Consider the following 22,382-nt stretch of genomic DNA (forward strand, 5'->3'; position numbering starts at 1 on the left):
CAGGGCATCATGTGACTCACCATACATGGTTAGATTACAAGCTCTTTCTAGCACAACAGGGGTATGATCCTAATTGAGGACTCTGGTATGCTACTTTGATAGAAATTATTATTGTTGTTGTTCATGGACAATGGTTACTATGTATTATTATTCTGTAGAAATGCAGCATGCCTAGAGACCATTGGAGAACTAGGATCTGAGATAAAGTGCATGAGTTAGAGGTGTCTTCTCTCTCAACAGTGGTGTGATTGTAGGTGGGGTAATGAAGAATCTCCTACAGAGTGAAACTTGATCAGACCATATGTAGAAAAATGGAAAAACTCCTTTTTCCTCGTTCATGTTTAGCAAAAGCAAACCTATAAAGAAGACACCCACCTCCACACACTTCCATGCCGAGCCCCCAACCACAATGTAAGATGAGAGAGGGGTGAAAAAACAACACATGCTAAGTGCATTTTGCCAACCTAAATTTCTCCCTGCAGGTGCATTTGAGTCAGGCAGTCTTCATACTCTGTACATAAGAACATAAGAACGGCCATACTGGGTCAGACCAAAGGTCCATCTAGCCCAGCATCCTGTCTTCCGACAGTTGCCAATGCCAGGTGGCCTAGGGGCAATGAACAGAACAGGTCATCATCAAGTGATCCATCCCCTGTTGCCCATTCCCAGCTTCTGGCAAGCAGAGGCTACGGACACCCATCCTTGCCCATTCTGGCCAATAGCCATTGATGGACCTATCCTCTGTGAATGTATCTAGTTCTTTTTTGAACCCTGTTATAGTCTTGGCCTTCACAACATCCTCTGGCAAGGAGTTCCACAGGTTGACTGTGAATTGTGTGGAAAAAATACTTCCTTTTGTTTGTTTTAAACCTACTGCCTATTAATTTTCAAGCTGAAAAGTCCCAGTCTTATTAATCTCTCCTCATATGGCAGCCGTTCCATACCCCTAATCATTTGTATTGCCCTTTTATGAACTTTTACAATTCCAATGCTATGCTTGTTGTGTAGTGGGTTTGGTTATGCTCTGTTCCATCTCTGTGGCAGCTGCATTTGAGAGAGTGGAGATGAACTCCAAACTATAGCTTCTTAAATCAGGGCCAATGTTTATAGTGTTTTGGGGGGAATCCTTCTGCGTGATTATAAGATACGTCCAACCTGATTTAAACTGATATGCCCCAATACCTGTCATATTAGATTTCAGTGACTGGAAATTACCCTTCTGCCCTTCTATTCTGGGCATGGGCAGAGGGAGGCAGGGTGGAACTTTGGGCAGGTGTGGAATTTCCCCCGCACACACATGTGGCCTTGTTGGCCTGACTGGAGCTGCCTCCCCACACAGAAGTCAAAGTACGCCTATTATTCTGGGTGCAGTAGGATTCATTAAAGGACCATGCTTCTCATCCTGCTGCCAGAGGAGCAGCTGCTCCCTATCCTGCCTCTTCCAAGAAGAAAAAAAAAAGGGAAACTAAAAAAGAAAGAGGGAGAGGGAGCATTTAATGAGCATCCACTTTTCCCAGATCTGCTCAGCTGTGACCGTGGGTGCCCTTCAGAGTTGGAGGAATACGTTGTGGGTGTTGTGGCTCCCCTCCAAGAGCACAGAGCCCAGCCTGCTGTTGGCATTAACTGCTGGGGAACAGGCTGACACATGAGAAGAGAGGCTTTCCCAGTATTTCCTACTGTTACATTAATGACCTTCAAAGCCTTCCAAATGCTAGTATTAAGCTCCTCACAGGCAGAGGACGTCCTGTGTCCTGCCAGTGGATAAATATCTCGTGTCTCCTCCCCCCAGCTTTATTTTGGGGCTGGGACGGGTGACGCTCCCATCTCCAGCTCTCCTTGCAAAGCTGCCATGTAAGTGCAGATGGGGAAGAATTAATGCAAAGCTGGTGATCTTTCGGCTGACCCTGGAGCACCCGGTGAAAAGCCCCAGGCAGGGGAAACATCCCAGCCGAGGAAACTAATGGCACGCGGTGTGACATGCAAGCGCCAAGTTCTTGCCGCGCTGCTGGCGATGGCCAGAGATGAGACCGGAGCGCGGGCTACAGCGCAGCACCCGCCTCCTCCCCTGCCCGGGTTACTCTCCGGGCTTCTGCTGACCGCGGAGTGCGTGGCTCGTTCCAGACAAAGGGTCTGGCGGCTGCCGGCGGCCTGACTGCTCTGATGGGGTGGAGCGAAAGGGGAGGAGCGGGGAGGAGCCCTGGCTGGGAGCTCGGGAGCTATCATGAGTCTGGAGGGAGGCCTCTGCTTGCCTAGACGGCTGCTGGGGCGGGCGGGAGAGCAGGGCCGGTGAGGCTGCTGCCTGCCGGCGGGGGCGGGGGGTCTGTCTCTCTGGCGGGGCGAGGAAGGGAGGGGTCTGCACCTGGCCCGCCGGAGGGGCGGGGAACATCGCGCCTCCAGCCGGCTGATCCCAGCCGCGGGGCGCGCCCAGCCCGGCCGCCGCTGCTCCGGACCCTGCCGGATCCGGGCTCTGGGGCGGATCTGCTGGGGGAGGAGCGGGGGGACCCAGCTGCCTCCCCCCCCCGGCGCTGGCTGTTGCAGGGCGTGCGCCTGGCCGGTCCCTCCGGCCCTCAGCCGCGGGTGCCGTGCGCGGAGCCTCCCGCTCCAGGGAGCGCTGCTCTTAGCAACAACCGCCGGCCGGGAGCCGCGGGAGGAGGAAGGGTTGCACCCGACCCCGGCAGGGAGCAGGCTGCCCAGCGCCTCCTGAGTGGAGCTGTCCAGGATTTCGCTCCGTGCGGGGGCTGGGGGGTGGCGAGCCGGCTCCCGGGAGACCTGTCCGTGGTGCTGACGCCGGCCCCTTTGGGGCTCAAGCCAGCTTCTTGCATGGATTTCTTGCCACACGAAAACGGCATCTTAAAATCACACTGAGCTCCCTGCTCCCACACCCGCCTCCCCGTGTCCCTAGCTTGATCCCGGCTGACAAGCACGGATCAGCCGGCAGCCTGATATCCTGTTGCACTGGGCACAGGCGGAGGATCCTTTCTGGAAAGAGCCTTTATCCAGCCTGAGAACTATTCCCCGCTGGGAATCATGGCTGCTCTCGCAACGGGTTTCTGTGTCTCTTCAGTCCTGTTGGTTATATGGGGTAGGTGCCTCCGTTCTTTTGTGGGGTTGGATCGGGTTCCTCCAAGCAACGCTGAGCTTGGCTGTTTCTCTAAAGACATGCTTCTCCCAGAGAGCCTCCTCGAATGCGGGCTCAAATAAAATCCAGCCTTAATAGCGGCTTTAAGTTTGGTTGACAGAGAGAAGGAAATGGCATTGATATTAAGTTAATTGCATCAATTAGGGTATTATTAAGTGGCCTTATCACAGAAACCGTGTTTTTCTATAGTGATTGTGTGCGCTTTACTTATTCTTCTTTACTCGTTTTAATACACTATATATGTTGATGTAACATTCAATTGTTCCTGAGGGCTGAAAGCATGTAAACGTAAAGCATGCAGCCCATATGGATTGATGTGTGGTTCATGTAAATCAAAGAGAATTTTTGTTGCAATTATTTCAATTTACTTATGAAATCAAAGAATTTTTATTGCAGTTATTTCAGTTTATTTATGAAAGCTAGAGGGTTGTTTGTTGCTGCTTTTACCAATGTGGCCATACTGTTTTTTCTGTATTTTTTGGAAATATCTCATTGGTGCCAAGAAACGTTCTTTGGATTTTCCCATGAGTGCTTATGCCAATGGTGCTGTCAACAGTCTGAATGGGAAACTACCAGAGGGACCTAGTCATGCTAGTCCCAATATTTACCCCAGAGCAACACAGTATTGAAATCCTGACTTAATGAAGCTATATCTATATAATCAGGGCACACATATGGGCTGCAACAGATCACTCTTCAACCCCCCGCTTTTAGCAGGCAGAAAGGTTTGATCCTTGCAGTCATTTCTAACCCTAAGATTCGATGAAAGGGGATTTGAACCAATAGCTCTTCACAGCCCACCTAAGAAGCTAGCCTAGAGAGGGAGTCTCACCCATTATCTGGCTGAAATAATATTTAATTAAAGTGGTATGGCTTCAAGAGGCAACCCAGAGGGTGCCCCCATCACTGTAGCCCAGGACCCAATGATTAGGGCACTCACCCAGGCGGTAGGTGAGCCCTTTTCAAATCCCTTCTCCCCATCAGTCAGAGGGGGGAATTAAGAACATAAGAACGGCCATACTGGATCAGACCGATGATGCATCTAGCCCAGTATCCTGTCTTCTGACATTTGGCCAATGCCAGATGATTCCAAGGCAATGAATACAAGAGGGCAATTATCAAACGATCCGTCCTCTGTTGGTCACTCCCAGCATCTGGCAAGAGCTTAAGGATGTCCAGAGCACGGGGCTGCATCTCTGACCATGTTGGCTAATAGCCATTGATGGGCCCATTCATCACGAACTTTCTAATTCATTTTTTTGAACCCACTTATAGTTTTGGCCTACCCCACATCAACTGGCAACCACTTCCACAGGCTGACTGTGCATTGCATGAAGAAGTATTGTGTTTGGTTTGTTTTAAACCTGTTGCCTACTAAAAATTTCAGTGCGTGATGCCTGGTCCTTGCATGGTGTGAAGGGGCAAATAACACATCCTTATTCACTTTCTCCACTGCATTCATGATTGTACAGACCTCTATCATAGCCAGACTTAACTGTCTCTTTTCCAAGCTGAACCTGAAGCAGGGCCCCTCTCCCTCCACATCACAGGTGAGGCCCCTGACCACAAGGTTAAAAGTTACACAGGAGGCCTCTGCCGCCTTCCCCCTGGGTGGTTTTGTGGGGCATTTGGCAGGTCCCTAATCATCTCACATTAAATGGGTTAGGCACCTAAGTCACCTGAGGGGTTCCTGGCCATGGCTGGCAAGCAGAGTTTGGGAGGGGAAGACACTGTGTCAATTTCCTTCTCCCCACCTGATGAGCAGGGATTTGAATAGAGCTCTGCATTCGCTCAAGCATGAGCCCCAATACTGAAGTAAAGGACGGCCTGAGGAGGCGTGCTCGTTGTAGCTTGTCGGGGCTGTGCCACTTTCATTAAGTAGTAACTGGCCAGCCTTGCGCTGTGAATCCCTCTGCAGTCCAGTGGTTTGGGTACTTACCCAGTGTGTGGGTGATGCTGGTTCAACTCCTCCCCCAGCTTGCTGAGGAGGGACTTGAACAGTATGTTGAACATGAATATCCAGCTGCTGGATTCATAGGTGTTCTGTGGGTTGCCTCACTTTTTTTCTACTGAAGCTGTTCCACTTACATTCTGTGTTCATGGGGCCACAAAGCCACCAAGCTGCCCTGTGTAGTCTAGTGGGTGGGGTGTGTGCTCAGCATGTAGGAGATGGGGGTTCAAAGCCCCTTTTTTCTTGCTGAGAAGGGATTTGAACCTTGATCTCCTGCCTCTCAGGTGAATGGCCTAGGTGCTGGGCTAGGAGGTTTTCCCATGTGGGGGCTCTCCCAATTTTTTCTGTTGAAGGAGGGTCACTTTGGTTATATATTCATTGGGCCAAACACAGAGCAAGCAGGTCTGGGTAGTCCAGTGGTTGGAGGGTGTGCCCAGCATGTGGGAGGTTGGCGGTTCCTGTCCCATTTCTTTTTGAAGAGAAGTGAGTCGAGCACTTATCTTTCAGCCGAAGGGCCTAAGTGCCTGACTAGGAGGGAGTGGGATGTGGGCTCTCCCTCTGTCTTTTCTGTTGCAGGTGGGTCCCTTTCGATAACTATTGCATGAGAATTGGGGCAGTGCATCTCTACGACTCCCTTGGTGGTCCTGTGAGTTGGCTGCTTGCCCCTAAACCAGTGAGCTGCTGTTTCAAACCCCCTTTCTGTTTGTTGAGAAGGGTTGGGAGCTTGATCTCTTGCCTTGCAAGTGTTCCACTTTAACTATATATTAACTAGGGCAAAGGCAGCTCTCAAGTCCCTCTATGGTACAGGGGTTAGGGTGCTCACTTGGATTGTGGGTGACCCTAGTTCAAATCCCCCCCTGTGTTGGTTGAGAAGGGGTGGGTGACTTAATCTCTTACTGCTCCAGCCTTCCACTTTAACTATATATTAACCGGAGCGAGGTGAGCTCTCAAGTCCCTCTATGGTACGGGGGTTAGGGTGCTTGCTTGGATTGTGGGTGACCCTGGTTCAAATCCCCGCTCGGTGGGACAGGAGGGCCCCTGGCAGGTGAGAGGAGGCCCCCCCTAGCTCAGCAAGAGGCCCGGCGCAGGGCCTCTTGCTCTTTTAATTAAAGAGGAAATGCTGCTCTACAGTAAAACCCCCCTCTCACTCTTGTCCACCCTGATCAGGATACACGCCCAGGTTGTGGCAGACCCCAGGGCACTCCCCTGCTCTTTTGAGGGGTGTGAACTGGGGGCCGCCACCTCCTGGGGAGAGTCACTGGCAAGCGATCCCTGTCCGAATCCCCTCTCCGTCCCAAGAAGACAACGGCCTCTTGAGAAAGAGAGGGGCTTCGGACAAGGATGGCCCGCCCAAAGGACGGTCGCCTAGGAGGCAGGAAATCCCTGTGCAAATCCCTGCTGAACAGGCAGCTGGGGGATTTGAACCAGGATCTCCCACAACCCAGGTGAGTATCCTAACCACTGGACTAGAGAGTGAGGGTAGCCGTGCAGCCGGCCCAGAGCCCATTTAACTAAAGTGGAGGAGCTTCAACCGGCAAGAAAGAGGCGGGCAACTCCCTCGCTAATAGAGAAAGGTCCAGGGACACCTACCCACCCACCCCAGGCGAAATTTGAACCCACCATCTCCAGCACCCCAGGCACAGAGCGCGACCGCCAGCCCACAGCGGGTGCTGTGTCAGGAGGAGGGCCACGTACCGTTTAATTAAAGCGGAACAGCTTTGAAAGGCAAGAAGGGAGGTACCCCCGACGCTACCCAAGAAAAATGGGAGCACGTGCACCAGGGGAGATTCAAACCCACAGCTCCCCCCACCCCAGGCACACAGGCTAACCATCAGCCTATGGAGGGACCTGGGGCAGCCTGAGGCCCGACAACCATTTAATTAAAGTGGAACGGCTTCCACAGGCAAGAGGGAGGCAGCCCCCAATGCAGAACCCGAAAAGCAGAGAAGCACCCCCCAGGCCCGCATTAGAGACAGATCTCAAGCCCTTCTTAGCATCCACGCAGGGAGGGGGCGGGGAAATCGAACACACGGCACCCACATCCCACACGCACAGCCCAACCACCGGACCAGGGAAGGAAGGATACCTCTAGCTTTGCCCAAACAATAGATAATTAATGTGGAACACCTTCTGCGGGCAAAAAGCAAGGGACCTGCTCACCCCAGGACTGCTGGGGAGATCTTTTCAGAGGTCCTTGCAACAGGCAAAGAGAGGATTTGAACTCTCAGCAGCTACAAGCCAGCCCAGTAGCCCTAATCACTGGATTACACAGGAAGGTGCCGGGATGGCTGACCCAAATAATAGTTCATTAAAGTTGAACAGCTTCACGAGCAAGAGGAAGGGCGCACGCGACCCCCCATCGCTAGAGCCGCGGAACCACAGAGCGTAGGCAGGCTCCAGGAGAGCCCTCTTCAAACCCCCGCAAACTTCCCAGCAGGAAGAAGGGGGATTTGAACGAGCCAGCCTCACAGTCCCTCTGTGAAGCCTAACCACGGGATCAGAGAGGGAGCCACAGCCTTTAACTGCTCCCAGCCGCCTGTCATTATAGTGTAACTGCTTCAACTGAGGGTGCTCCCCTCGCTGTAGCCCAGGACCCAATGATTAGGGCACTCACCCGGGCGGGAGGCGAGCCCTTGGCAAATCCCTTGCGCTCATCAGGCAGAGGGGTGAGTTAAGAACGTGAATGGGCAGACTGCATCAGATCGATGGCCCAGCTAGCCCACAGTCCTGTCTTCCCACAGCGGCCCGCGCCGGCTGCTTCAAAGACAATGAACAGAAAAGGCCAATTATCAAGTGATCCGTCCCGTCAGCCCCCTCCCAGCAGCTGGCAGTCAGCGGGCGAAGGACGCCCGGAGCACGGGGCTGCGTCACTGATCATCTTGGCTAATAGCAACGGATGGACCCATTCGCCACGCACTTTCTCAGTCTTTTTTCGAACCCACTTACAGTTTTGGCCCACCCCACCTCCACCGGCAACCACTTCCACAGGCTGACTGTGCGTTGCGGGGCGAAGTACTGCCTTTGGTTTGGGTTAAACCTGCTGCCTGCTCATTTCTGCGGGTGATCCCTGGTTCTTGCGTTGCGTGAAGGGGTAAATCACACGTCCCAATTCACCTTCTCCACCCCAGTCGTGACTGGCTAGCCCTCTGTCAGATCCAACCTTAACTGTCCCTTTTTTCCCAGCTGAACCTGAAGCAGCCCCCAAGCCTCATCACGGACGAGGCCCCCTAACCACGAGGTTAAAAGTTACAATGGCGGGTGGGCGGGGGGGCGGCCTCCGCCTCCTTCCCCCTGGGCTGTTTTGTGGAGCGTTCGGCCAGTCCCTAACCAGCTCACACTAAATGGGTTAGGCACCTAAGTCACCGAGGGGTTCCTGGCCATGGCTGGCAAGCAGAGGTTGGGAGGGGAAGACACTGGGTCAATTTCCTTCTCCCCACCTGATGAGCAGGGATTTGAATAGAGCTCTGCATTCTCTCAAGCATGAGCCCCAATACTGAAGTAAAGGACGGCCTGAGGAGGCGTGCTCGTTGCAGCTTGTCGGGGCTGTGCCACTTTCATTAAGTAGTAACTGGCCAGCCTTGCAGCATGAATCCCTCTGTAGTCCAGTGGTTTGGGCACTTACCCAGTGTGTGGGTGATGCTGGTTCAACTCCTCCCCCAGCTTGCTGAGGAAGGACTTAAACAGCCATCTCCCTGTTCTCGAGCAAGTTTCCAGCTTCTGGACTAAGAGGGATTCTCCTGGGGTGCTTGGGCCCCTGTGGCTTTTATTCTGCTGAATCTGTTCCACTTACATGACATATTCATGGGGCCACCAGCCCATCCAGCAGCCCCCTGTAGTCTAGTGGTTGTGGTGTGCGCCCAGCATGTGGGAGGTAGGGGTTCAAAGCCCCTCTTTTCTTGCTGAGAAGGGATTTGAACCTTGATCTCTTGCCTCTCAGGTGAATGGCCTAAGTGCTGGGCTCAGAGGTTTTCCTTTGTGGGGGCTCTCTCAGTCTTTTCTGTTGAAGGAGGGTCACGTTCGGTTACATATTCACTGGGGCAAATGCAGAGCAAGCAGGTCTGGGTAGTCCAGTGGTTGGAGGGTGTGCCCAGCGTGTGGGAGGTTGGTGGTTCCTATCTCATTTCTTCTTGAAGAGAAGTGAGTTGAGCACTTATCTTTCAACCTAAGTGCCTGGCTAGGAGGTCTTGGGATGTGGGCTCTCCCTCTGTTTTTCTGTTGCAGGTGGGCCCCTTTCAGTAACTATTACATGAGAATTGGGCCAGTGCCTCTCTGTGACTCCCTCGGTGGTCTTGTGGGTTGGCTACTTGCCCCCAAACCAGTGAGCTGCTGGTTCAGACCCCCTTTCTGTTTGTTGAGAAGGGTTGGGATCTTGTCTCGCAAGCCTTCCACTTTAACTATATATTAACTGGGGCACAGTTAGTTCTCAAGTCCTGCTGTAGTATGGGGGTTAGGGTGCTCACTTGGATTGTGGGTGACCCTAGTTCAAATCCCCTGCTGTGCTGGTTGAGAGGGGATGGGTGACTTAATCTTTTACTGCTCCAGCCTTCCACTTTAACTATATATTAACCGGAGCGAGGTAAGCTCTCAAGTCTCTCTATGGTATGGGAGTTAGGGTGCTCACTTGGATTGTGGGTGACCCTAGTTCAAATCCCCTGCTGTGCTGGTTGAGAAGGGGTGGGTGACTTAATCTCTTACTGCTCCAGCCTTCCACTTTAACTATATATTAACCGGAGCAAGGTAAGCTCTCAAGTCCCTCTATGGTATGGGGGTTAGGGTGCTCACTTGGATTGTGGGTGACCCTAGTTCAAATCCCCCGCTGTGCTGGTTGAGAAGGGGTGGGTGACTTAATCTCTTACTGCTCCAGCCTTCCACTTTAACTATATATTAACCGGAGCGAGGTAAGCTCTCAAGTCCCTCTATGGTATGGGGGTTAGGGTGCTCACTTGGATTGTGGGTGACCCTAGTTCAAATCCCCCGCTGTGCTGGTTGAGAAGGGGTGGGTGACTTAATCTCTTACTGCTCCAGCCTTCTACTTTAACTATATATTAACTGGGGCACAGTTAGTTCTCAAGTCCTGCTGTAGTATGGGGGTTAGGGTGCTCACTTGGATTGTGGGTGACCCTAGTTCAAATCCCCAACTGTGTTAGTTGAGAAGGGGTGGGTGACTTAATCTCTTACTGCTCCAGCCTTCCACTTTAACTATATATTAACCGGAGCGAGGTAAGCTCTCAAGTCCCTCTATGGTATGGGGGTTAGGGCGCTTGCTTGGATTGTGGGTGACCCTGGTTCAAATCCCTGCTGTGTTGGTTGAGAAGGGGTGGGTGACTTAATCTCTTACTGCTCCAGCCTTCCACTTTAATTATATATTAACCGGAGTGAGGTAAGCTCTCAAGTCCCTCTATGGTACGGGGGTTAGGGCACTCGCTTGGATTGTGGGTGACCCTGGTTCAAATCCCCGCTTGGCGGGACAGGAGGGCCTCTGGTGGGTGACTGGAGGTCCCTCCTAGCTCAGCAAGAGGCCTGGCGCAGGGCCTCTTGCTCTTTTAATTAAAGAGGAAATGCTGCTCTACAGTAAAACCCCCCTCTCACTCTTGTCCACCCTGATCAGGATACACGCCCAGGTTGTGGCAGACCCCAGGGCACTCCCCTGCTCTTTTGAGGGGTGTGAACTGGGGGCCGCCACCTCCTGGGGAGAGTCACTGGCAAGCGATCCCTGTCCGAATCCCCTCTCCGTCCCAAGAAGACAACGGCCTCTTGAGAAAGAGAGGGGCTTCGGACAAGGATGGCCCGCCCAAAGGACGGTCGCCTAGGAGGCAGGAAATCCCTGTGCAAATCCCTGCTGAACAAGCAGCTGGGGGATTTGAACCAGGATCTCCCACAACCCAGGCGAGTATCCTAACCACTGGACTAGAGAGTGAGGGTAGTTGTGAGACTGGCCCAAAGCACATTTAACTAAAGTGGAACAGCTTCGCTATTACAGAAAGGTCCAGGGATACACACACACCAGGCAAGATTCAAACTCACATCTCCGGCACCCTAGGCTCATTACCTAATCACTGGACTACAGAGGAAGCCTTATCGAGCTGCTGGCCCAAATAATATTTAATTTAGGTGGAACAGCTTCCACAGGCAAGCGTTATGGACCCCCCCCCCATTGCTATTCCCCAAAGACCCGGGCACACCCACCAAGGCTGCATTCAACATCAATCCACAGCCCTTCTTAAGGCAGATACACAGCAGATGTGAACCTGCCTCTTCCACAGCCCAAGGACATAACCAAATCCCTGCACTCTGGAGGGAGCGGTGTCTTTGCTTTTGCCCAAGCAATATTTAATTAATGCGGAACAACTTCAAGCTCCAAGCAAAAGCAAGGACGCACCCCATCACTCTACACCAGAAACTAGGGCGTGCAGCTGGGTTGTTGGAGACAAGGCTCTTTGCAGTCCTCCATCACAGTGGGGCATTTAAACCCATGGATCTCATAATCTAGCCTAACCACAGGACTACGGGGGGAGGTGCAGGTTTTTGTCAGCCCAACTAATATTTAATTAAGGTGGATCAGCTGCAAAAGCCAAGCCCAGACCCCATGAATAGGAAAGAGGATGAAGGTGTCAGTCAGTCAGTATCTCGATAGAATGAAGACATGTATGGTCATATACAAAGCAGACACTACAGATGATATTGCCCGTGCCAGGGCAGCATGGGTTTACATTATGTCATAGCAGCATTTGATGAGTAGGCGTCTGTAGTGCCTAGCTACACAGAAGAGCATTCTGTCTTGGTACAGAGGGAAATATTTTACACCTGCCAATTTTTGTGTTGACCTAATTGAACGCCTTTTTGGCTAGCATACACACTGAATCTATAGTTTACCCAGATCCCAATTCTGCCTGACTCCAAGCCTCTTACGCTGAAATAAAAATGACACAACCACAATTGCTCCTACGGGCTGGATTCAGAGGTTGTCCTAATACAGAATTCAGTAAATGCTGTAAGAGCATTTTCTACATGCTCAAGTGTTAGTGGGCGGGGGAGAATGTATTAGGTTGCTTCCTCTCTAAAGGAGCATTAATTACTCTAAAAAAGGACTTAAAATGTGGCAAAGCAGCTGCTCCTGAGAAGAATTTGCCTGCAGCAATCACATGTTAATTTTTATATACTTATATAGTTCAGCTTGGAGAAGGAAGGTTTGTACAACTTGCCGGTTTAGACTTTTATCCATTGTCCATGAGCAGTATTAATAAATCAGAGGATTTTCCACTGACGTTTATTATATGTGTGATACAGGAGCAGTGGTAGAGTGTTTGAGGGGAAATATATAAGCCCTAGGCTAATTAAGGCGTGTTTCCTTATAGACTAGGGAGGGTTGCTACAGGTTAATTGGAGCACCTGTTGTCAATTAAGGCTCTGTCAAGAACCTAATAAAACCCCCTGCTTCAGGCAGTCAGAGGAAGAGAAGAAGAGAGGATTAGAGCTGTGGTGTGAAGACCAGAGTACTGAAGTAAGGGAGACCCTCCCCCCTGTGTCTAAGGAGTGAGGGTATCCCCATCTAAAGGGGATGAGGGTAAGAAACCTGCTGGGGTAAGGAGCAGACTCCTCCCCTGCTTTTCTTCTCTATCACCTTTCTGGGCCACTAGTGGGGCTCTTGGCACCCAAGAGCAGGGACAAGGGGTGGTGTCCTAGTCCACCCCCCCATCCACCCCCCCCCCCCCCCAAGAAAAGCACAAGACCCACCTTATGAACATTGTCTGTCTTGGCACAGTGTCTATAATAAGAGACCTGAATAACTGATCATTTGGTTTTTTTTTCCTCTGTGTCTCTCTGGATGTTTCTCTCCATCTGCTGCTATTCTGTCCCCATGGTCTTCAGTTGGTGTCTGTTCTCCAGTCTGTGTGGAAGTCCCATCAGAGACAGAGGCTGTCCAAGGAACTCACATGAAGCTGCTCTGTATCTCCTGCATGAAAAGAGAAGAAGTTTCTGCAAGCACTGTGGTGGAATGGTTCTACAAGACTGAAGGGGGGAAAGATGAGCTGGTATGTATATTTGCTAACCTAACTCATGCTACCATAGCCCCTAGTGTGGGGAAAATCCCCAGGGACGGTATGGGGGGAGGAAGGTAAAAAGGCCTGGGAGAACGTTAACTTTGTTTCTGTAGTATATTTTTAGTGAAGGTCACACAAGGAAACTAAGAAAAGCAAGTGTAACTTGGGTTATATCTGTGTGTCACATCTGAAGTTTGATTTGAGGAAGACTGAAATGTCCAGAGGCCACTCAAGCAATAAAGATGACAATGCTCCTTAAGTTATTTAACCCCACCTTTGCCCTACAGTGGTTTCTTTTATATGGCACTTTTCACCCAGAGATATCAAAGCACTTGACACACATTCTTGTAACTGTCTCCCCCAACAACTCAGTGTATGGATCAGTGGTGATTTGTCCTGCAACAGCACTCAGAAGGCCCAGCTGAGTTCAAGACCATATTGTGCAAGGTGCTGTACATACACCTAGTAAGACACAGGCCCTTTTCCCAAAGAATTTACAGCCTAAATAGATAAGGCAGCTGAAGGGTGAGGGGAAACAGGCACCAAAATGTGAAGTGACTTGCCCAAAGTTATAGAGTTGCTCAGTGGCAGAGTGCTACCTTGTGCATTTTGCCTAATTTTTGTTTTGCTTTACCCTAATTACAGGAGAAGGCAGTGGCCATGTTTCCCCCAGGACCCAGATCCTACACTAGGAAAGCCTAGACAGGCTGCTGACTGAGGCTGCCAGAGCAGCAGCCACAGTACAGTAACTTGTCTTTGCTCAAATGTCACCATTTGACTTCAGGGTAGCGCTGCAGACCGCCAAACAGGGGCGGGGCATGCATGGTCTGCCACAATTTGTTGTTCTACAATGTGCCAGTTAGCTGGCTGAACCGTCTCGATATAAATTTTGAGACTTATGAAAGCCATGTCAGAACCAGGAATAGAACCTTGGAGTCCTAATTCCTGATCTCAGAATTTAACCCAGAGATCTTGCCTTCATGCCATACGATGCTTCTCTAAGCAAACCTTGTCCCATTGAAGTCCATGGAATTATAGCCATTGAATTCACTGAGATCAGGCTTTAGCGCTACATAGCTCTGTCACCTGCCCTTTTAATGGTGATTGCACAGTGACATCCTTATGAAAGTTACTCCATCATCTGAGTCTAACCGTGCTTCTTGAATATCTCTGTGTGCTCCTTTGAATTCTGTCTGGGAGGATGTTGAAACTCTCCTTCTAAAGTTAAAATAGATGCCTGTGGATATCCTGGAAAAGAAGCAACCAATTTCTTAGTCCTGAGCACTTGGAGGGCTGAATATATGCAGCTCTTGCATATTTTCATATGTGCATATGAAGAATTAAAGTCTGTCATCCAGAAAACCAAGCTAGTGGCATAGCGAGTTCCAAATACGTCCCCACTGTTTTGAGCTCTGATCTGGAGGGACCCCTTTGAAAGATGAGGGAATTCAGGATTGGCTTACCTCCTGAGTACGCAAATGAGTATTTTAATGGCATAGACTGCTGTCCACTAGGGACTCAGAGGGTCACCAACCTCCTAAACCACTGCACAGAGCTTCTCACCCGCTTCTAATAGGCAGTCTATATCTCTGTCAGTAGAGGAGGTGAATCTGATTTGTAAACACTTGCCTCCTTTCTTGTGGGTGGAAATAGTAGCAGGTACAGTTTTGCATCCACAATTATTTGTGGGCACAAGTCAGGATATTTAGACACACAAGTACCTGCTCTGTGGACACACCAAGTCCTCAAAATGACCTCAAGTGCAGAACAACTTACGCTCATAAAGCTGAGAGTGCAGAAAGGGAGGCCCAGTTCAGGGCAGGGTGAAGATAAGGCCTCCAATGCCCATGGCTGTGTAAATAAGTCATTACATTTATCATACCACATTGTTTTCTCTTGAAACACCTTTGTTTGGACTACAATTTCCAGTGCTTATAAACACTTGTTTGTATGTAACATGGTAGCATGATTCAATGGATTAAGCACTAGCCTGGGAGATAAGGGTTCCATTCCTGCCTCTGACCTGCTTTGATCTTGGACAAGTCACTTTGCCTATTGGTGCCTCCTTTCCCCCACCTGTATAATGGACATAATTCCATTTGCCCCCTTTGTATAGTGTTTTGAGATCTTCAGATGAAGAGCACTATAGAAGTATTAACACCTGATGCTTCAGGAAGAGAAACTCTAAACCATCTGATAGTTGGGATCTGTCACTAGCTAGAGGGGAATCCCAGGGTGGGGAGTAGGATGCACCCAACAAATGGCTGGGTGACTAATGTTTATCTCCCCCCGCCCCCATTTCTCTACAGATCTATGAATACAGAAAAGTACACCATGAATTTCCAAGCCGCTTCAGTGGCCGGCTACAGTGGAACGGGAGCAAAGACATGCAGGACGTGTCCATCACTGTATTAAATGTGACTTTGAATGATTCGGGGATCTACACCTGTAATGTCACCCGGGAGTTTGACTTTGAGATTCATCACCCACTCTTCACAAGCTCCAGATTGATCCATCTCACTGTGGTAGAGGAGGGTATGGAAGACTGGTGGAAATGCCTTGAACCGTTGAGTGTGACCTGCCTTGCCAAGGACCAAGTCTAGAGCAAACCAGACAGTGCTCTTTTCAGTGGTATCCCTGGTGAGGGGTGGGGAAGCTGCCAACTAATAAGTCATTTGCAGATACTTCTGTTTCCCCAGCCACGCTTTCCTACAACAGGACTGACCCAGGCTCACATATGAAACCCTGCACCTGTTGTGCTGGCTGTATTCCCAGTTGTGGAGCTCAAATGTGTCCTGAAAAGTGTAAAACAAGCTGGGCTCCCCCAGCAGCTCCTGGGCAGGGGAACCAAAGCAGGGAGTGCAGTGGGCTTCCTGTGGTCCAGCTCAGTGCACACACTACTCCCTAGTGGCTCTCAGTTCTAGCAGGGAGAAGCAGCAGTGCAGTTGATGAACTGGTGATGGCTTCCCTCCACCCCTTCTCTTTCCCTCCCTCCACCGTGTGATCGCTCTCAATCTGTCTCTTTCCTGCTTCCAACTGTGCATTCCTCTTCTCTTCTTCACGTGCATTTTCCCCCTCAATCACTAAAATGCTGGCCACACTCTACCACAGTAGGAGTAGTGTCACTGACTTCAGTGGGCCAGGATTTCCACCCCCTATCTGTCCTCATTGTGAATCTCTTTCCCTTCTCCCCTCCAAGTCCTGCTATTTCTTGGCCACCATTAAAAGCCTCTTGATTCTGTAATTTCTAGTGGTTGCCTCATTACTGTGCAGGACATCTAGCAGTGCATCAGGGATTGGAAAAATAGAGCACCATGGAAACAAATAAGCATCCAGGATAAGATGGGCTAAAATTGGGGTGCACATGCATCCATGTGTGTGCTCTGCAGAGAACATGATTGGAATTAGTGGCAAGCTTGAGCACATGTATATCTTCACAAGCATGCAGGGTGAAACAGCTGATGGAAGTCTCCCTATATCCAAACCCTGCCCCTCTCAGACCAGGTTGAGATTCTTCCTCCACTTCTGGCAGCTGGTTTGGGGATAGGTGCAGAAGACCTCTGTGCAGGTGCTGCAGTTCAAGGTGACATGCAGCTATATTGGCAGGCTCTGGCTTCATTTAGCTACAGCTTCCTAAGCTGCTTCAGAGCTACTCATTCAAATGGCAGTGGAGACCCTGCCCCCATTTTCTGCAGCAGACTCAGCCTGCTGGCCTTAGTTCCAATAAGAGAGGTGCTTAAGCTGACAGTCCCTGTATCTTCTGTTGCTCATTCTTGCCGGGAACTTTCTCTAGGTGAAAACAGGAGAGGGCTGGTTCTTAGAGGATGGTGCAATACAAAATTGAATCTCAGAGATCAGTGACTTATTTTAATTGTTTCCCCAACAGCTGGAGAAGATTTCACATCAGTCATATCTGAAATTATGATGTATATTCTCCTGGTTTTCCTCACCTTGTGGCTGCTGATAGAAATGGTCTATTGCTACAGGAAGGTTTCCAAAGCAGAGGAGACTGTCCAGGAAAATGCGTAAGTAAAAATCCTACAGACCTCCACACCTGAGCAAGCGTCTCACCCACAGCAGAAAAACCTGAGGTGTGGGTCAGAGGGTTCACCAGGGGATTGGCCACCATTAAAAACATTTCGATCTTGTATTCATTTCACAAGGATTCTGAGATGCGGCAACAGAAGGGCAGCAGGATTGAGCGTCTCCTGAGAGAGGCTAGACTAGGTTAGCAAGGAACAGCGTTACAACGCAGAGTGAAGGCACGTTGGCCAAGCTGTGCATAGCTGGGGTATTGTAAGGCACCTTGTCAGAAGGGGTAGGGGAGACTTTCTCAGGACCTACCTGCACTATGCCTAACTCATGACCATAAGCCTCACACACAGTTTTTAAAGACTGAGGCAAAGACAGTTCCAGTATGACACACGTGGGGTGGTTCCACTATTTCTACACTGTACATTTCCCTCCTCCATATGTCTGTCAGATAACGAGGCCCTTTGTATGCAGTGGGAGTGGGGAGAGGATATTCCTACAACTCTATCTTGGGTCAAACTCCATACCTGCCCTTGAGGAAGGAGCACACCAAAAACTCTTTTGGGAGGGGCATTCTCTGCAGCGAGCGTCATGCTGCGCTTTACTCGGCCAAGGGCAGTTAAGGGCTAACATGTTATAGGTGCTCCGTGCCTCAAAATTGGGACGTTCAAAGGATGCCAACTTTCAACAGTTGCTGCCACTGAAGCAATACAGCTTGTGCTTGCAGCTAGCACCCACCCAGGGCTCTCTACCTGTGGTGAGCATTCTCTTTCGATCTGTAGGACTGACTACCTCGCCATTCCGTCGGAAAACAAGGAAACCTGCTCTGTGCCCGTGGAGGAGTAGCCAAGGGTAGATGGGCCATGACCTGCAATAAGGTACACAAACTTGATTCAAAACAAGGGTGTGGCCAGTGCACTGTGCACATGGCTGATTCTGCTCCCTGACTTGTGGGACACCCTAAAACCACCAGGGAGAGGTGCAATAAAATGGGATGGTTATGTCATCCTGACAAAAGTCCTGGAGAAATGAGGGGTGGGAAGCCATGCATCCCAGGCTTGCTTTGTGTCTGACACTTCCACCATGGCCCTTGAAGCAGTTACCTATGTATAGCTTATGGGTGCATTAAGATTATTTTTAAAATCTTAATGGCAAAAGATAAGGATTTGCCCTAGCCTTGTTCTGCCAGGAATGTCAGTATCATAGACACTGATGTGCCCTGCAGTAGCAGGGCACTAATATATTTCTCCTCACACACCCTGTGAAGCAGGGCAGGGCTCCATGTTACAAATAGGGAAACTGAGGCAGAAAGACTTGCTCAAGTCTATAGTAAGGCAGGGAATTGGACCCAGTCTCCACTGTAGAGCTGCTTAGCAATTTTCCAGTGAAACACAGCTGAAGCTGGGCCTCTCAGGGGTGGCAAGCTCCCTGCTCTGTGGGAGCCTTGGGATCTCTAAGTGAAATTGGCGTTCTTGACAACGTTTGCATTTCCTTTCAGGAACACTGTATTTTGGTGTTTCTGAAACAAAATTTTCAGGGAACTCCAATTTGCTGGGAAATGTTGGTAAATCTCTTTGGCTCTCTTTCTGACTGAGAATCCAATCTGTCAATAACAATCTCCACATTTCAGACAGTTAATCCAGAATCCCACACTAGTGCTGAACTATTCTTCCTTTACTGCTGTCCATAGTCCAGCCCTTCACACTTTGTAGGCATTCTTCTAATGCATCCTAGGTCCCCAGGGAACTGAGGTCTGGCTCTGGTTGCTCATTGGGTGTGGTTTATGCTACCCTGACCATCTCTCCCCAATTAAAACAAAAACAAAACGGTTGCTATTTCAGAAGTGTTTTGTAAACATTGCTCCCCCTTGCTATTTTTCCAAAAGATGCTGCAGTATTTCTATTTTCAGACATAAGGCTCAGAGGAAAAGTTTAGAACTCTAAGCCCCATCTCTGTGTTTGATTGCACACACTGTTGCATTTTTAACAATGCAGCTGTCTGTGCAGATTCTCAGGTGCTGTGAGCAGAAGTAACCTCTTATCATGGAACACAAGACCATGCCTCTTATAAGGAAGCCTTAATCACAAGGGGGGTGGGGGGGGGCTTCTGTTCCTTGCAGGAACTCTAAAGTTGGAAGGACCAAGTCACTCCAGCCAGGTTTGGGAGAACTCTACGGCACCAGAAGGAAATAAGGGAAAGTGTGAACTCTCTTCCATTTGCCTTGGACATTGCACAGCCTTGACTTTGGCTTCATGACTCCATTTGCTAAAGGATTCTCCTTTGAAGCATGCTGAGCAAAGGGGGTTGGGGTGCAGGTGGCACTGCTCCTTCCTAAGTTTTGCCCCTGCTCAGCAAATGGCCTTGTAAATTCTAGTATGTATTACCCTCACCATATTCCTTTGCAAAATAAGCTAATTTGGCATGTAGCACGTGGGTCTGTCATATTACCCTGACACACCTGGCCATCAGCAAGGTCACTTTAGCACTGTGATCAATCTTTTGATAAAGCCTGAACACTTTAATTATTAAAGAACAGAATCCCGCTCCACCCCAATGCTTGCTCTCTCTCATTCAAATGCTTGCTCTCCATGCTGCCCTGGACTGTAGGCTGCTGTTGCAAACCTAGGACAAGGATATGGAGAAGCAGAAGGTTCATAGCAACTTAGAGCTGTTAAAAATGTACAATAGCACTCCGCATGCAGGGAATTAGTGGGCAGCAATCGACATACACAAGCTTGCTGTGCACACCCTGCTCCTGCATAATACAAGTTCCATAGTGTGCTTTGACCTCCAGAACATTTTGCTCATGGTAGCAGGATTTACACAGCCAGTTAGCACGAGGCAAGCTAATGTGATGTAGATTTAAGGTCCAGCTTGCTGCATGCCAAGCCTGAATAGCCATGCCCTCAGGCTGTACCACTGCTAATTTAGGATTCCCTGCTATAAACTGCAACAATTCCAAGAAGTGATGTTTGTTTCATTTGGCAACTGTTTGTCAGTTCTAACTGTCTCTCTTAGCCTTGCTCTGTTAACTTGTTGAGACTGGTTATTTCCATGATAAGCAAACTGTCTACTGTGTGTCTTGCAACAACCAGAGGAGAGCAGCCCTGGGAGACGATACTCCCATTTGAGGACACTTTGCCAATTTCAGGAAGAAAGTTAAAGGCTGGAGCCCCTGAAGGGAGGAGAGAGAGTCTGGGTTAGGTAAGCAAGCAAATGAAACTGACTGTTTATTCCCAAATGGGGAAAATGAGGCAGCTTTGGAATTTTGTGGAACTTTTTATAACCAATTGAAAGTCATGGTTGAATAGTTGCACCACCTAGAAGCAAACGGTGGTGGTTTTCTCCTATAGCCCTTAATAATGCATTATTTCTTGTGGTAATTATTCACAATGCTGAATACTCAGCGTTAGTCTGATATCTATTATTGCAGAGCAATTCTCTTAAGTTTCACTTATAAACACAGTATATAAACAATTGCAGATACAATAGCAAGGTGGGGTTTTTGGCTTTATTAAATGTAAAACATTTAAGCATGGTGATTGAAGTTTCCCATTCAAGAAGCAGTTTTAGAATCTGAGATTATTGGGGAAACCATTTGTCTATATGTAGAAGTGGCACATGAGGGTGAGATGCTGCTGAATGACATGGAGTTTTTGCTTTTAGCAGATATATCCCCTGCTGCAATGACTCTTTATACAGCTTGCAAGAGTTAAGATGAATCTGCTACACTATTTGCTCCTAAACAGATAAAGCACTCACTGAGTCAGGCATGCTTTCTGCATATGGAATTCCTCTGCTTTGTTATGCATAAATTGTGTTGTGATTTTTAAAGTTAGACAGGTCCAAACCAGAGTTGTAGGTGATGGTTATTCAGAGACCCAACTAGGATCAGGAGCTGCAGAATATGCTGATTTTTGTAAATCTAAAACCCAGTTCCAAACAGACCTGACCCACAGGGTGTCTGACACCAGATCCCAGGCTTACAGCTTGAGCCCATCTATAGATTAAGCATGCTCCATCAACAACGCCTTAGACTGGGCACTGGTTTCTTAGAACCCAGTGTTTAAAATGGAGGAAGAACCCTCCCTGATTTAGGTTGTTGGAAGTGTGTGGGGTTTTTTTCTCTTTCCCTAGGCCATCTTATTCAGCCTAAAATACTATGGGAGGAATACCAACCCTCAATCCATAACAGTAGAAGCTAGAGCAGAGGAAGCGCATCATGACTCCAGGGTTCCATGCTTGACTCTCCCACTCCCTGTGCAGTGGGACGTTAGGCAAGTCACTTAACCTCCTCCGTTGTTAAAGCTCCCTGACAGCCCCCTTAGGGTAAATGAAGGGCCATGTTTTATTCCCCACCCCTTTCTGATTTTCTAAACTAACCAGATGCTCGTGTGTGTGTGTCTTTACACTGTAATTTGTGAAGTGCTCCTACAGATAGACACTGCTACCTTAAGTATTTTTCAATAGGGGGAACCTATTTGTTGGGGAAGCTGTATTAGGACTCCCTATCTTCTGATTGAAAAGGGGAGGGGGCAGGAGTGAGATGGCATTGCCTCAAGGCACAATTAAAGATGTGTCTTCTGGGAGGATGATTCTCTTCTCTCCTCCCCCCGCATCAGGAAAGACCCCTCTCTGTGTACATGGAAATAGGAGACTTACAATTAGGTAGGACAATAAAAAAAAAAAACCACACAACTCAAGTCACTCTGTCATTTGTTCAATACTTTTTTTATTCATAATGTATCTTCCATTGTTCTAGCTACTTTACATTGAGATTTGGCTGTGTAGCCTTTATAATTCCTAGTTTCCTAGCAGGTAAGTATCTTTTTATCACACCTTGCGCACAGCGCAAAGTTTATTACAGTTACAGAGCCAAACACAGTTAGCCAGACAACATCTCAAAACACAACTGCTGTTCCTCTTGCATTTGGCCCAGCCCCAGAGTTTGTGTTGCCACCACAGACCATTCAACAAGAAAGAGGTGAGTCTTGGCCTGTATCTCTCCCTCCCAGTTTAGAGTTACTACTCAGAGGGGAAATGCCCACCTTGGGGATGATCGTATAACCCACTCTCGTTGATGTGAGTCAATCCTTACTCAAAGGGGATTATTTGAAAGAGTAAGGATTACTCACCTAAGTCAGGGTTGCAGGATCCAGGCCCTTGTGTGGGGAAAGGTAGTCCAGGAATGTAGCAGCACGACTTGGCCATAGAGCAT

The 22,382-nt window shown here is 49.2% G+C and overlaps 1 protein-coding gene across 3 annotated transcripts; it reads left to right on the forward strand.

Moving 5' to 3' along the window:
- Positions 1–2,145: 2,145 nt before the first annotated feature.
- On the forward strand, positions 2,146–19,712 carry SCN3B (sodium voltage-gated channel beta subunit 3). Of its 3 annotated transcripts, XM_037882227.2 has the most exons (7): positions 2,146–2,286; positions 2,903–3,082; positions 12,960–13,123; positions 15,442–15,667; positions 17,019–17,157; positions 17,947–18,042; positions 19,284–19,712. In XM_037882227.2, the coding sequence occupies exons 2-6, from the start codon at positions 3,028–3,030 to the stop codon at positions 18,008–18,010; spliced, it is 648 nt and encodes a 215-aa protein (XP_037738155.1). In that variant the 5' UTR covers positions 2,146–2,286; positions 2,903–3,027; the 3' UTR covers positions 18,011–18,042; positions 19,284–19,712. The 3 variants fall into 3 exon arrangements, with proteins under 3 accessions (XP_037738155.1, XP_043389810.1, XP_043389811.1); XM_043533875.1 differs by lacking the exons at positions 2,146–2,286; positions 2,903–3,082 and adding an exon at positions 12,478–12,591; XM_043533876.1 differs by lacking the exons at positions 2,146–2,286; positions 2,903–3,082 and adding an exon at positions 12,552–12,654.
- Positions 19,713–22,382: the final 2,670 nt, after the last annotated feature.

Source organism: Chelonia mydas, chromosome 22 (genome assembly GCF_015237465.2).
Source record: "Chelonia mydas isolate rCheMyd1 chromosome 22, rCheMyd1.pri.v2, whole genome shotgun sequence".
Classification (NCBI taxonomy): domain Eukaryota; kingdom Metazoa; phylum Chordata; order Testudines; family Cheloniidae; genus Chelonia; species Chelonia mydas.